Genomic DNA, 15,274 nt, shown 5'->3' on the forward strand with positions numbered 1-15,274 from the left:
AGTGAGAATAGAGGGGCCTATTCTGGTTGGCCGCCGGTAAATAATGGTGTTCCACAAAGGTCGGTCTGGGACCACTTCTTTTGACGTTATATGCTGATAATCTGTATGCTGAAATTGATGGCTTTGTAGCCAAGTTTGGAGAGGCAGGTAGCGTTGAGGAAACAGAGAGTCTGCAGAAGGATTTGATCTGATTAGGAGAATCGGCCAAGAAGTGGCAAAGGGAATAGAGTGTAGGGAAGTGTATGGTCTGTGACGAGAATACACATAAATTAAGATGTTTGCTGGCCTGGGCTAGCACCAGTGGTATCAGCAGTTGGTCTGCCACCTGTCCTCAGGGGAGGGAGAGATAAGGAATACAATGAAACAGCATTTGGAGATGTTAATGAAGGAGCCATCAGTCTGGGTATTGTCAAGATCGGCTCCCCCTTTGAACCCTGAACTGTTTGAAGTGATGGACAGGCATCTGGAGATGTGTAATGAAGGGACGGGAGAGAGAGCTGTCTAGAGCGGCTCCCCCTTTGAACCCTGAACTGTTTGAAGTGATGGACAGGCGATACCCCAGCAGGGGGATAAAAAGGGACAGGTTCGCTAAGGCAGGACACACACGACACCCGAGGTAACGAGACCCTGGAAGCGGTGCGCCTCTCACAAGTTGGTGGAAAGCTCTTGGACGGCTGATCGCGGGATCAGCCTTAGACGCACAGGGTGGAAAGGTACGATCAGCAGGAACCTGGTGTGTGTCCACCCTCGCTTGGTTCACTGCAGAGGATCGACCGCATCTGGAGGAGGGGTCACAGTCGGTGACCCCAGGTGACATCACAAAGGACCCGGCCGAAAGCTGCTCGTGAGCAATATCGCAGGTCTGTGTGTGGAAGCCGTTTTGAATGATCATTCGTTCTCGTTCTCTCTCTCCCTCCCCCCCACGTTGTCCATCGCCATGGCAACGATTACTGCCAACTGAACTAAATTGAACTGGACTTTGTGTCACTTTGAAATTGGTCATTTACCCCTAGACAACAATAGAGCTTGGTTGATCCTGTTATCTTAATTCTGTGCACATGTGTGTTTATCATTGCTGAACTGTTGCATCTATTATCCTTTTGATTAGAGTACTGTGTTGCTTGTTTCTTTAATAAAACTTTCTTAGTTCTAGTAATCCAGACTCCAACTGAGTGATCCATTTATGCTGGTTTGGCAACCCAGTTACGGGGTACGTAACAGGTCATACACCCAAATAGAGCTCATAGGCTTTCTTAAGACTAGTCATGCTCCACCTTTGACATTTAAGCATATACTGGCCACAAATATAACAGGAAATATCGTGGCTGTTGCAACACTGGCAAGACATTTTGCTATCATCAATGACTACACATAATATGCTTTGTAGGTAGAGCTTGCAAATCAATATACATGTAAGGGCAATGCATAGAGCGGTGTGTGTGTGTGAGATGCTTTTATAACATCCGCCCTGCCTAAGCATGCCTGGACAACATAGAAAACTTTTCAGTTTACGTTGTGAGCAGCATTTAATTTGACTTGAATTAGGAACTGAAATAACAAATATAGGGAATTTAACAAAAAGGGTGTGTGATTTCATGGTGATTTTCATGATCAGCGGCCCAAAGTCTGTAAGTCAAAAGCATTCAGGAAGCACAATCTTTGCTGTCCAGTGTCGTGGGAGAGTCTAGGACCAGAAGGCATGGCTTCAGAATGGAACATCTCTTTAGAGCAGAGGTGAGGAGGAATTTCTTTAGTTAGAGGGTGGTGGATGTGTGGAATTCAGTGTTACAGACAACTGTGGATATCAAGTCACTGGGTATATTTAAGGCAGAGGTCAATAGGTTCTTGATTAGTGAGGCTGTTAGAGGTTACAGGGAGAAGGTAAGAGAATGGAGTTGAGAGGGAAAATAAATCAGATATCATCGATTGCTAAAACATACTCGATGGGTTGAATGGCCTAATCTGCACCTATGTTTTACGGTCTGATGGACTGAGCACAATTTTTCCTTGCTGCCGTTTCTCAGATGTCTGTAATTGTTCTCTGCTGCATTGCTGGTCGTCCCACTTTCTCCTGCTCTTCACTGTCACTGCTTAAACAGCAGCCGTCAAATGGCTGTGACCTAACAACGAGCTCAGGGTGACGTGCTTTTAATCTGCCAGGGGACATGATCAGAGTGTTACTGGGGATGTGTTGTATCAAAACATTTGCTTATCAGAAATCAAGCACTTCAGACTTAGGACAGGAGTCAGCCCAGTAAGGAAGCTCCTTTTCACACAGAAGGCAGTAGAAACTTGCAACTCGTCTGCCTAAAACAAATAGAGGCGGCAGGTCAACCTAAAATTGGGAAAACAGATTGATGCTAATGAGGGCTCTGTGTACTGCAGAGCTAGTTTGGAGACTGTGAGCTATCCATTATTATTACTGTTAGTTTACAAGCAGCTATGATTTAACTGAATGGTGTTTGAGGCTCTGTTCCTAGTGAGTTCAAGTAACAAATGGACAATCTGTCTGGGACCAACGTCTTCAGTGTTGGGCAGGGAGTTCTTAGCCTGCTGAGTTGGTGAGGGGACACTTTCTTACCTCCAGCACTATCCGACCCTACCTCTGCCTTGGTCTCTGGAATGTTTTCACTAAACTCCTGCTTTGTAGTCTCAGTTACCTGCTTCAGCTCTCCTGTCTTAGCCCAGTGTTTCCTTCCCACTCTCGTGAAGGAGACACTGGGCCACAGTGTCTGGAACTATCTCCCACTGGTTTAAAAAAAAATAAAATGTGCTAAATTATTTTAATGATGGCTACCCACAGGGCAGTTCTATTGGGTCTGATCACCTTCATCTCCCCTCCCCACAACTAACTGGGACCTTCCCAGTCGGTGGAGATCAAAGACAAAGTCTTGGTTCATGAGCCTCAGTTAGCTTTGATTGGGTAGGTGAGTCGAAGAAAGATTTCTCCATTTTCTTCAAACTGCTCAGGGTTTTCAAACCGGTGTCTTGCCTCTCCTGGGGATCAGATAATTTTGGTGGGGTGGGGAGTGGGACTGTGGACATGTTGCAGGGTCTTTGCTCATTAAAACAGAAAACGGTCCGCAGTCAGGGTCTAAGGAATGAGTCAAAACATTGGTCAAGCTCAGTTGAACCTGCTCCCATGTGAAAAAATGTACATTGATCTGCAAACCATTTTATTGAATTCAGAAGGATTTAAACAAGCTGGTGTAGTCAGGGTGCTGTAATAGGTAATAACTAAAATGGACTGCAATGTTTTAGTAATGGTGGCCTCAGAAACTCACTGTCATAGAATCATCAATACCTTTTAAAGCACTGAGTGAAATTAATGTGAAAAATTGAGGATAGAATTTTTCTAACCTTGAACAAGAGTCAAAACCCCAGACCATTCACCACCATCCCCACTAATGCTGGGTGATGTCTTCATTGCCCAAGTACCCCAGAATAATTCAAATCTTCTTAAACTACTGATTAATTTCGCATCATTGCCATTAATATTTCTTAGTGCACACAGCTAGTTATTGACGAGCTGTACTTCCGGTGGACAAGTAACTGATCTTGTACTGTTCTCTGTGGGTGATCTCCTCTTTCAAACTCGATACAACCTCACAACAGTCTATCCTCATAGTTTGGGAGTGATATTCATCTTCAGGAAGTCGCTGATTATTCCTGCGACTCTCTCCGGCTCATTCAAATGGACATGGTGACCTCCCTTGACTTTCTCCAGTTGGAACTGTGCAAAACGAGAGAGAAGGGGAGAGAGTGAAGGACACGCATGGAGGAACAGGAGCAGGAAACTTAAAGGTGGGGTTAGAGGAAGAATACAGTGAAAGTGAGTTGGGACAAAGTCAATGAAAGAAGGCAGGAATGGGGTAAGAGGGAGTATTACACAGGGACAAAGATGGGGGTACATACAGAGGAGAGGAACACAAGTTACCACAACAAGAGCAAGCAGACTTTACCCTGCCAGTCTATCCTTTCATTGCCCACATCCCTTACAACTCAAGGCCAGTGATCCACTTGTCTCAGCCATGAAGATTTTCAGCAACTAAGCCTTCACAGTTCTCTGATGTCAAAAATTCCAAGGGTGCACGATGCTCAGAGAAGAAATTCTTCTTCATCTCTGCCTTATTCTGAAACTACATTATAGATTCTTCAAGGGAAACATTATCTCATTATTAGTCTTCCACAGAATGCCATGTTTCAGTAAGATCCTGCCTCATTCTGCTAAAATCTAGAGCGTATTGGCCCAATCACCTTTATCCCAGGTATAAACCTAGCAAAGTGTCTGAAATGCCTCCCAATGCAAGTACGTCAAATAAAACCAAGACTGGAGGAACAATTGGTGTGGTTTTACAAATGCCCGTACAATTGTAGGAAGACCCTCTTTTTGTACCCAGTCCTTTTTCCGCAAGGGCCAACGTTCCATCGGTTTTCCTAACTACCTGCTGGTCCTACATGGATATTCAGCCTTTCACGTACAAGGACACCTAGACCTCTCTTTATGATTGTGTTCTCAGTCTCTCTTCATTGAAACTATATTTGGTTCTTCTGTTATTCCTGCCAAATTTTGCCTACTCGCATCCTGCTTCCCCACCTAACTCTGCATAATCGTCCAAGTCATTAATATCACTGGTTAGAACTTACCAACCCGAAAAAATTATTGCATTCTGTTTTTTGTTAGGAAAACTTCTGTCAAGGGCAGTATCCTGTCCTCCGCTGCCAGAAGTTCCTGACTTTTACAGTAAACCTTTTATGCACTAATCAGCACTGGTGGATTAATGGCGGACAGCATCAGCAGCTTTAAATTCCTGGACATTAACATATCTGATGACCTGTTCTCAGCCCTGCATACAGTGGCATACAAAAGTTTGGGCACCCCGGTCAAAATTTCTGTTACTGTGAATGGCTAAGCGAGTAAAAGACGAACTGATTTCCAAAAGGCATAAAGTTAAAGATGACACATTTCTTTAATATATTAAGCAAGAAAACTTTGCAGCCAATAAGTTCTATTTTAGCTTCATCAGTCCACAGGACTTGTTTCCAAAATGCATCAGGCTTGTTTAGATGTTCCTTTGAACCTTTTGAATAGAACTTTTTGGCTGAAATTAGCAAAGGTATGTTTGGAGAAAAAAAGGTGCAGAATTTCATGAAAAGGACCCCTCTCCAACTGTTAAGCACGGGGGTGGATCGATCATGCTTTGGGTTTGTGTTGCAGCCAGTGGCATGGGGAAAATTAACTGGTAGAGGGAAGAATGAATTCAATCAAATACCAGCAAATTCTGGAAGCAAGCATCACACCGTCTGTAAAAAAGCCGAAGATGAAAAGAGGATGGCTTCTACAACAGGATAATGATCCTAAACACACCTCAAAATCCACAATGAACTACCCCAAGAGGCGCAAGCTGAAGGTTTTGCCATGGCCCTCACAGTCCCCTGACCTAAACACCATCAAGAATCTGTGGATAGCTCTCAAAAGAGCAGTGCATGCAAGACGGCCCAAGAATCTCACAGAACAAGAAGTCTTTTGCAAGGAAGGATGGGCGAAAATCCCCCAAACAAGAATTGAAAGACTCTTAGCTGGCTACAAAAAGCATTTACAAGTTTTGATACTTGCCAAAGGAGGTGTTACTAAGTACTGCATTGCATGGTGCCCAAACTTTTGCTTTGGGCCCTTTTCCTTTTTTGTTATTTTGAAACTGTAAAAGATGGAAATAAAAAAAGTTTTCTTGCTTAAAATATTAAAGAAATGTGTCATCTTTAACTTTATGCCTTTTGGAAATCAGTTCATCTTTTACTTGCTTTGCTATTTACAGTAACAGAAATTTTGACCAGGGGTGCCCAAACTTTTGCATGCCACTGTATAGATGCAAATCACAAGGAAGGCTCAGCAATGTTTTTACTTTCTTGGAAGTTTAAGGAGGTTCAGTATGGCACTGAACACTCTAACAAACTTCTACAGGTGTACTGTTGAAAATATCCTGACTGGTTGCATAATGGCCTGGTTGGCAATTCGAATGCACAGGAACACAAGAAGCTGCAGAGTAGTGGACCCTGCCCGCTACATCCTGGGCACATCCCTGCCCACCATTGGTAGTACCTACAGGAGGTGCTGCCTCAAGAAGGCAACAACTATTGTAGTTCCTCACCACCTTTGCCATCTTCTAGCAGCTACCGTCAAGCAGGAGGTACAGAGTCTGAAGTCCCACACCACCAGGTTCAAGAACAGCTACTTCCTGTCAACCATTCACATTGTGAACCAACCTGCACAACCTAACCACCACCGCAATATAGCAACACCACGACCACTTTGCACTATGGTTGACTGTTTCGTCTCTTTTGTTTGCTCTAATTGTGTGCTGCAATTAAGATTTTCATTGCACTTGTGCATGTGAATTTGATGACCTTCATCCCAACCACCATCTTAATGAATCTCACTACAGTAGCTCCAAAGTTCTAGTGCCCTAGTTTGGACCCAGGCTGCAATTTTTCACTGGAGTTTTACCGCAAAGCCACTGTACTGAGATCAGGCTGTGTCGCGTTATCAGTGGCTGACAGCACTAACATCTCCAGCACCTGGCAAGTCAGAATCTTTAGCATGTTTGGGAAATGTGCTGTTAAGGTCTTTATCAAAGGCCATCTGGAAATCCTGATACTCCACACGTACAGGTTCACATTCGTCCATTCTGATCATCACAATTTCAAAGAACCCAAATAAATCTGTGAAAATGTGATTTTATTTTCATACAGCCATGCTAGCTCTGCCGAAAAATGATGACTTTTTTTAAAACCTCTTGCTACTGCTTTCTTGCAAGGGACTCCCAATGAGAGCTATTAAAATGAATGGTTCCTGTGTTTTGTATCCCTTCTGTATTCTGCCTTTCCAGTTTTCCATCCTGGGTCCATTCAAACATTTGGGGAACTTTGGAAGATCACAATCAATGCTTCCACTTACCCCCTAGCCACTTCTTTTAAGAAGCTGGGATGCACTCTAGTAATAGTGGTAGTAGAGGTAGGATGCACTCTATTAAGTCCCAGAGTCTTGTCAATCCATGTGGGTTTGCATGTTTTCCCTGTGGCCTGCAGATTTTCTCACCGGTGCTCCAGTTTCCACCCGCACTCCAAAGTCATGCCAATTGGCAGGTTAATTCATTACGCCCACCCCGAAATTCCACCACTCACCCACAAACTAACTAGGGGCAATTCTACACTGGCCAATAATCTATCGACCTGCATGTCTTTGGTGGAAACTGGGGCACCTGGAGGGAATCCACTTGACTACAAGAAAAACGTGCAGATTCCACACACAGACAGGGAGGACTGAACCTGGGTTTCTGGAGTTGCAAGGCAGAAGCTCTATCAACTAGAACAGATCACTATAAACATGCTGACTAAAGGCAAATGTCCTTATGCAAGTTTGTGGCATTCTTAACTGTACCAATCATGAATATGATGATGACGGTGTATCCAAAGCCGTGTGTCACCAGTAGACACCCAACAAAATGATACAAAAAATCCCCCACAATGTTTACTGCCAAATGGCACAGAACTGGTCTAGTAACCATAATATGTTATTCAAAGGATAAAGGCCCTCCTCAAGCCTTGAATGAGAGTCTACCCATGTGCAATCATAACTACTACGAAAGGAATTTCTTCAGCCCCAGGGGTGGCGAATCTGTGTAATTTGTTGTCACAGAGGACTGTGGAAGTCAAAGCACTGGGACAGAGATTGACAGGTTCCTGATTGGTAACAGGGAAAAGGTGAGAGAATGGAGTTTAAAAAGCCATTATTGAACAGCAGTCCAGATTTGATGGGCTGAATGGCCTAATTCTGCTCCTATATGTTAGGGCAGGGGTTCCCAATCTTTTCTTATGCCACGGACCCCCAACATTAACCGAGGGGTCCGTGGAACCCTGTGTTAGGGAAAGAGTCAAGGTATATGCCTGTTCTTTAACATCAGTAATATCCAGAGATTCTAATGGTGAAATCTACTTCACAGCCTGACCTTTACCTTCTTTAAGACATTCTGGTATCCCTCCATTAAGAGACTGTATGGCGGGCAATCGGGCTTCATTTTTTCGTCCTTAGACAATCCATTCTCTGCGCTGAGGGGAATGAACAGCAGCTGGTAAATATGGAAAGACCGAGGGGTAACAAGCTGCCCATTTCCCCCCAAGAAACATGTCTGATAGCCCTAGTGAAAGTAGTGCTCCAATGCACAGCATGCCCGAACCAGCCAACAGATTTAGAGTAACTTCCACTCAGAGCTGGAAGCAAAGGTCAGCTTCCTTCTCCCAGGCTTTACCGAAAACAGCAAAAAGTAGAGCCCTGAACCTACCTGAGAGTCGGGGAGATTCAAACAAGAGGACGTGAGTTGAGAGTTAAAGGGCAAAAGTTTAAGGGTAACATGAGTGGGAACTTCTTTACTCAGAGAGTGGTGGCTGTGTGGAACGGGCTTCCAGCAGAAGTGGTTGAGGCAGGTTCGAAGTTGTCGTTTAAAGTTAAATTGGACAGCTATATGGACAGGAAAGGAATGGAGGGTCATGGGCTGAGTGCAGGTCGGTGGGGCTAGGTGAGAGTAAGAGTTCAGCATGGACTAGAAGGGCCAAGATGGCCTGTTTCTGTGCTGTAATTGTTATATGGTTATATAATCTCTACACACCTTCCATCAACTCCGGTGGTCCCAAAGCCCTTGTGGCGCTACTGAAGTTCAGGTACTTTGGTAAATGCAGTATCCAGCTAGAGCACTTTAAAACTCTCAGAAAGAATGAAGAGTGAAGTGACTGGACGAGCAGGCTGTGTTGTGGTTTGAGGGGGGAAAATATTGTCTGGAACACTGAGGGAATTCGGTGGGTCTTTCATCCACCTGGTTTGGTTGTTTTATTACTGTCACAAATACAGTGAAAAGCTTGTCTTGCATTGTTGTTATACAGATCAAATCATTACACGGCGCATTGAGCTAGAATAAGGTTAAACAATAAGCAGAGTAAACTATAAAAGCTACCAACAAAGTGCAGTTATATTCAAAAGTCTGATAACAGTGGGAGAGAAACTGTCCCTGAATCCTAGGGGAGGTGCTTTCAGGCTTTTGTATCTTTTGCCTGACGGGAGAGGGAGAAGCGGGAAATGTCCAGAGTAGGTGGGGTCTTTGATTACACTGCCTGCCTTACTGAGGTAGTGAGAAGTACAGACAGAGTCCATGGAAGGGGGTCCTGACCTGTGTACACAACTCTGAAATTTCTTGCGGCCATATGCAGAGAAGCTGCCACACGCAAGCGTTGCGCATCCAGACACTTCCTATAGCGCATCGATAAAAATTGGCAAGAGCCTACGGGGACATGCCGAATTTCTTTAGCCTCCTGAGGCAGTAGAGGTGTTGGTGAGGTTTCTTGGCCAGCTCAGCGTAGTCTCATTGAAAAAGCAATACTCCAATGGCAGGGCATCTGCTTATTACTGCAGACTGCTGGCTTTTGAGACAATACTTCACTGCTCCAGTGAGAGTGGTACCAACTACCCAACATAGCGGATTAAAGGATGGGTGACGTACTTACAAAATAAGGAGTACAACTGCCCTTATATTCTTCTGAAACTGTAGACACTGGTCAATGGACATCCTTACAGGAGAGCGCTTTGGTTCGATAAGAAATAAAAACATGACAAAAAGAACATTAGGTTCTGTGGTATCCTGATCTGGTCAAATGTCTAAAGGTTCAACAGTTCAATTTATTGTCAAGGTCCCCATTTGATATCCATCTTCTCCAGACAGCCATGAAATACAGGAAAACCATGGGCATTGTTGAAATCACTCCCTGACACGAAAAAGAAACAAAATTCACAAAGCCCAAACCGCCTCCCCACCACTCCCTCACAAAAAACATCAAATCCCCAGCCCCCCACCAGAAAAAAACACCGAGGATAACATCAAATTCCCAGCCCCCTCCTCACAGAAAAGAACAGCGACAATAGTTTCAAAACCACCAAATTCCTCTCTCAGACACAAAAACTAACAGATTTGCGCACAAAGTAAAAACACCAACAGAACATCAAATATCAGACCCCGAATCCCCAACTTCTCCCTCTCATAAAAAGTAACATATTGCCTTATGTTTCCATATTCCACGTGGACACAATCCCTGTGTGTGTACATGCAAGGGTGATTAAAGTTTGAGGATCTGTGGGACCTGAAATATGTCACTGGCCACAGGTGCCCAGAACTACTCTTGGCTTTGCCCAAGGTTACACAGGGATATGTGCAAAGTTTGGTTAAGTCATTTACAGTAGCAGAAGAAAGTGACTTACAAATTTCATCAAAGTTCTGTCAGAGGAGTGATGGGGTATTTAGTGAGGTGTTGGCTCCCATTGCCTGCCCACTTTAATTCTGCATCCTGCCCCTGTTCTGACCTATCTAGCATCACAATGGAAGGAAGTGGTGCACTGATTAATTACAATAGCTGGAATCAACAGAAAACTCACCAGATTGATTTTCAAATCTCTAGTGAACACAATACCTTGAGAAGAGAAAACAGAAGTAAACAGAATTATATTAAAAAAAATTCTGAACTGGAAATGAAAAAAGACAAAACTGCCGAATCCGAAACAAAACCGGACAGTGCTGAAAACGCCCATCAGATCAGGCAGCATCTGAGGAAGGAGACGCAGTTTATGTTTCAGATCTGGAGATCTGTCTCAACTACCCCGCTAGGAAGAGGCATCTCGAGTACCATCTGCGTGCTTCTCTCTCTAAGAAAACATTACCACACTTTATGGTCATTACGTATAATGATCCCTTTAGAAATTTGAAAGTGGCTTTTGATTCTTCCTGTTTCTAACTGAAGTTCTTTCTCCTAGGGACAGGTTGAGCTGTGGGTGAAAGCACTGGAAAGCAATGCCATTTCTATTGGCTAGTCCACACCTTGGCATCACAACGGCTGGGCAGCACACAGGCAGAGCTGCTGCCTCACATTTAGTGACCCAGCTTTGATCCTAACCTCAGAGTTGACATGATTTTTCTGTGACTGCCTGGGTTTTAACCAGATGCTTGGTTCCCCCCACCAGATCACAAAGATGCACTGGTAGGTTAAATGGCTACTGTTATACATTTTAATGGGAAAGGGAATCAAAGGGACATTGGGGGCTCAGAGAGAGAGAGAGTGTGTGTGTGTGTGTGTGTGTGTGTGTGTGTGTATATATGTGTGTGTGTGTGTGTGTGTGTGTGTGTGTGTGTGTGTGTGTGTGAGAGAGAGAGAGAGAGAGAGAGAGAGAGAAAGAAAATGAGAATGAATTTATTTAGCAATAGGCCCTTCCAGCCCTTCGAGCCACACACCAGCAACCACTGACAAACCTGATTACCCCTAACCTAATCACTGGACAATTTACAATGACCAATTAACCTACCCAGTATGTCTTTGGACTGTGGGAGGAAACCAGAGGACCAGGAGAAAACCCACATATCCACGGGGCAGACATGTAGATTCCTTATAGAATGGCACCAGAATTGAGCTCAGAACTCTGGAACGCCCCAAGCTGTAATAGTGTCATGCTAATCGCTACGCTGCTGTGGCTGCAGGGGTATTAGGGAGAGAGGAAGTAGAACCATTGAGATCGGTTCCCCAGGTGCTGCCATCAACTTGATGGGCCTAATGACTTTATGGTTTACCATTACAACATTCTACAACATTTGAGGTTCTATTCACCTCTGTTTCCGATGCGTACTGTCCTGTATACTGCTAGGTGTGCATCTCAAACCAGAAAGGAGGTAAAATTGTTCTCTTTTGCTTCTCTCCACACATAACACATTCATAGAATTGCCGCAGCATAAACTGGCCGCTCGGTCCATGAAGTAATGATGGACTTGGCTCTCAGCCTCTCAAAATTGTACCTCCTTTTGACACTGCCTTAGTCAAACGTTTAGAAGCATAATTGTTTTGTATACATTATTTGAGTAATATTGTATATATATATTTTTTAAAGCAATTTTGTTCATTTAAATAGTTCATTCTGGGACATATGTATATACTTACTTTACTGATCCCAAAGGAAATTACAGTGTCACAGTAGCATTACAAGTGCACAGATATACAAATATTAGAAGAGAAGGAAGAAAGAATAAAAAATAAGTTAGCTCAAACAGTCTAACAGGAGGGGGGGAGGGGGTCATCACTTCCCCAGCTATAGGTTGACTCATTATAGAACTTAATGGCTGAGAGTAAAAATGACCTCATGGTGCTTTTTGGAGTAGCACAGTTGTCTTAGTCTATTACTAAAAGTGCTCCTCTGTTCAGCCAAGGTAAGTATGCAGAGGGTGAGAAACACTACCCAACATTGCCAGGATTTTCCGTAGGGTCCTTTGGTTTACCACAGCCTCCAGTGTATCTTGTTTGACTCCTATAATCAGTTTATTGAGGCTGTTGTCATTGCCCCAGCACACCACCATATAGAAGATTGTACTGGCGACAACAGACTGGTAGAACATGTGAAGGAGAGGCCTGCATACTCCAAAAGTCCTCAGTCTCCTCGGGAAATAGAGGCAACTCTAGCCCTTCTTGTACACAGCCTCTGTGTTGGTGCCCCACTCAAGTCTGTCATCCAGGTACATCCATCCACATCCATGTCCTCAATATCAATAGTAACAGGGAGGAGTGCAGGCTTGGTCTTCCTAAAGTCCATCACCATCTCCTTTGTGAACTGCATACATCATCACGCTACCACATGACACGTTTCTGCCTCACTTAAAGTAAACTCAAAGCTAGTCTCACATTTTGTACTCCCTTGTCTTCCTTTAAATTAGTTTAATGTTTTGAAGTTACAAAACGCAATAATAATCGGATAAAGGTGCAGGAGTATGTGCTGAGGGATAGAATGAAGCCCAGAGGTTCTGCGGGGAAGGGCCAGAGCCTCGTCCTGCTGCCTCTGTACAACGAAGGACTAGCCCTGAGTAACAGCCTTCAAACACTTCACAGCTGCAGTGTTTAAGGAGTGGTGTTGATTCACTATAACTATGGAATTGACGGTACAAGGAATGTAAAGAAAGATGTGACCTGGCTGTATTTACAAGATATATTATGAATTAAGTAATTCTGAAATCAGACAGAAAGTTCACAATAGCTGCTCTCATCCTGCAGCCAAACTTACCTCCAGGTACCTGCTTGGAGCCACGCTGAAACAGGAGTTTGGCACTTTCCTCTGATAGCGATTGATTTCTTTGCAAAAGCCTGAAGAATAAAAGATTAGTTAAACTTTGGACAACATCGAGGCAGAGGAAGGAATCTCATGATTGGCCTTTACTTTGTTCACACAGTTCCAAACATACTGCAGGTTCTGAATGACCAAGCTGTTGGAGATGCTACCACTGTCAACCACCGCTAACATAACCTGTACTCACTCAGTATGCTGGTGTTACAGCAAAACTCTCGTGGCGCATCACAGTTTCACTACAAACTGGGGCACCTTGACTTGGAAAGGGCTTTGGAGACACTGTAGTGAGACTCACTAAAATGGTATAAGGGATGAAGGATATTTAAGTCAATGCTGAGTTTACTGTCATATACTCAAGTACATCAGTGCACAGGTATAATGAGAAACTTGCTTGCAGCAGCAGCACAGGCAGAGTGTCAAGACAAAGCAATCACAAGAAAAACGTAAATTATACAAGAATTGCATGAAATAACATACTTAGAAAAAAACAAGAACAAAGTCAATTGTAGTGCAAACTGGTCAGTGTTGCTACACCAAGATAGTAGTTAGGGTTGTGGAGGTTGCTTCAAGGTCTGCAGCCTGGTGGTGAGAGACTACTCCCTGTCCGATGACTTTCTTTAGAGCAGCTAAATTGACAGAAACAAAAGTGCATAAAACGTGCTGGTATTTGTAAGAAACTAAAAGCAAAACCTTGCAGGTAAGCTCTCCTGTCGATTCCGCTTTGAAATGTTCAATTGCTAGAAAATAAACTAGATTATCTGCATCTGAGACTGAATCAGAGTGGGATAAAGGACAGCTGTGCATTCATTCTATTTCCTTAGGAGTTTACTGAGATTCAGCACGACATCTAAAACTGTGACAAACTTCTACAGATGTTGATTGGCTGCATCATAGCCTGGTATGGAAACACCAACGGCCTTGAATGGAAAATCCTACAGGAAGTGTGGATAGAGCCCAGTTCATCGCGGGTAAAGCCCTCCCCACCATTGAGCACATCTACACGAAACACTGCTGCAGGAAAGCAGCATCCACCATCAGAGATCCCACCACCCAGGGCATTCTGTCTTCTCGCTGCTGCCACGAGGAAGACAATAGACAACAGGTGCAGGAGTAGGCCATTCAGCCCTTCGAGCCAGCACCACCATTCACTGTGATCATGGCTGATCATCCACAATCAGTACCCTTTTCCTGCCTTCTCCCCATATCCCTTTACTCCGCTATCTTTAAGAGCTCTACCTAACTCTTTTTTGAAAGAATCCAGAGAATTGGCGTCCACTGCCCTCTGAGGCAGAGCATTCCACAGAACCACAACCCTCTGTGTGAAAAAGTTTTTCCTCAACTCCGTTCTAAATTGTCTACTCCTTATTCTTGAACTGTGGCCTCTGGTTCTGGACTCCCCCAACATCGGGAACATGTTTCCTGCCTCTAGCTTGTCCAATCCCCGAATAATCTTATAAGTTTCAATCAAGAGGGTACAGAAGCCTCAGGACTCACACCACCAGGTTCAGGAACAGTTATTACCCTCGACGATCAGACTCTTGAACTAACGGGGATAACTTCACTTGACCCATCATTGATCCACAATCTAAGGGCTCACTTTCAAAGACTTTTCATCTCATGTTCTCAATACTTATTATTTATTATTATTATTTCTTTCTTTTTGTATTTGCACAATTTCCTGTCTTTTGCACACTGACTGGACACCCAAGTTGGTGCAGTCTTTCATTGATTATGTTATGGTTATTAAGGATTTATTGAGTATGCCCATAAGACAATGTATCTCAGGATTGTATATAATGATGTACTGTATATGTATCTGTTGATAAATTTACTTTGAACTTTGATGGAAATGTGGCTCCAAGATGCTGTCCCTGAAGCGGCCATCCAGTTAGAGCCGGCAGAATTCCCACCATCTCCGGCAAGACCCACAGTGGAGGTCTATGTATCCATGTTAATAAGAACTGGTGTGTGAACACCTCAGTAATGATGACCCACTGTTCACCTATGGTAGAGCTCTTAATGGTGAAGTGGGCTAACGCTGTAGAAGCACTATGTGACCTCTACGGTGCCATCAGTGAC

General features: G+C 43.9%; 1 protein-coding gene across 4 annotated transcripts in view; it reads right to left on the reverse strand.

Moving 5' to 3' along the window:
- Positions 1-1,989: 1,989 nt before the first annotated feature.
- Positions 1,990-15,274, reverse strand: part of serhl (serine hydrolase like) — a 37,404-nt gene continuing 24,119 nt past the window's right edge. For 3 of the 4 annotated variants that reach the window (XM_072271777.1, XM_072271775.1, XM_072271774.1), the window contains 5 exons: positions 13,133-13,212; positions 10,475-10,509; positions 9,553-9,629; positions 8,013-8,106; positions 1,990-3,733 (listed from right to left, as the gene is read on the reverse strand). In XM_072271777.1, the coding sequence (XP_072127878.1) occupies positions 3,623-3,733; positions 8,013-8,106; positions 9,553-9,629; positions 10,475-10,509; positions 13,133-13,212 (397 nt within the window). In that variant the 3' untranslated portion in view covers positions 1,990-3,622. The remainder of the gene's footprint in view (positions 3,734-8,012; positions 8,107-9,552; positions 9,630-10,474; positions 10,510-13,132; positions 13,213-15,274) is intronic. The other variant, XM_072271778.1, reaches the window with a different exon arrangement.

This window comes from Mobula birostris, chromosome 11 (genome assembly GCF_030028105.1).
Source record: "Mobula birostris isolate sMobBir1 chromosome 11, sMobBir1.hap1, whole genome shotgun sequence".
Taxonomy (NCBI): domain Eukaryota; kingdom Metazoa; phylum Chordata; class Chondrichthyes; order Myliobatiformes; family Myliobatidae; genus Mobula; species Mobula birostris.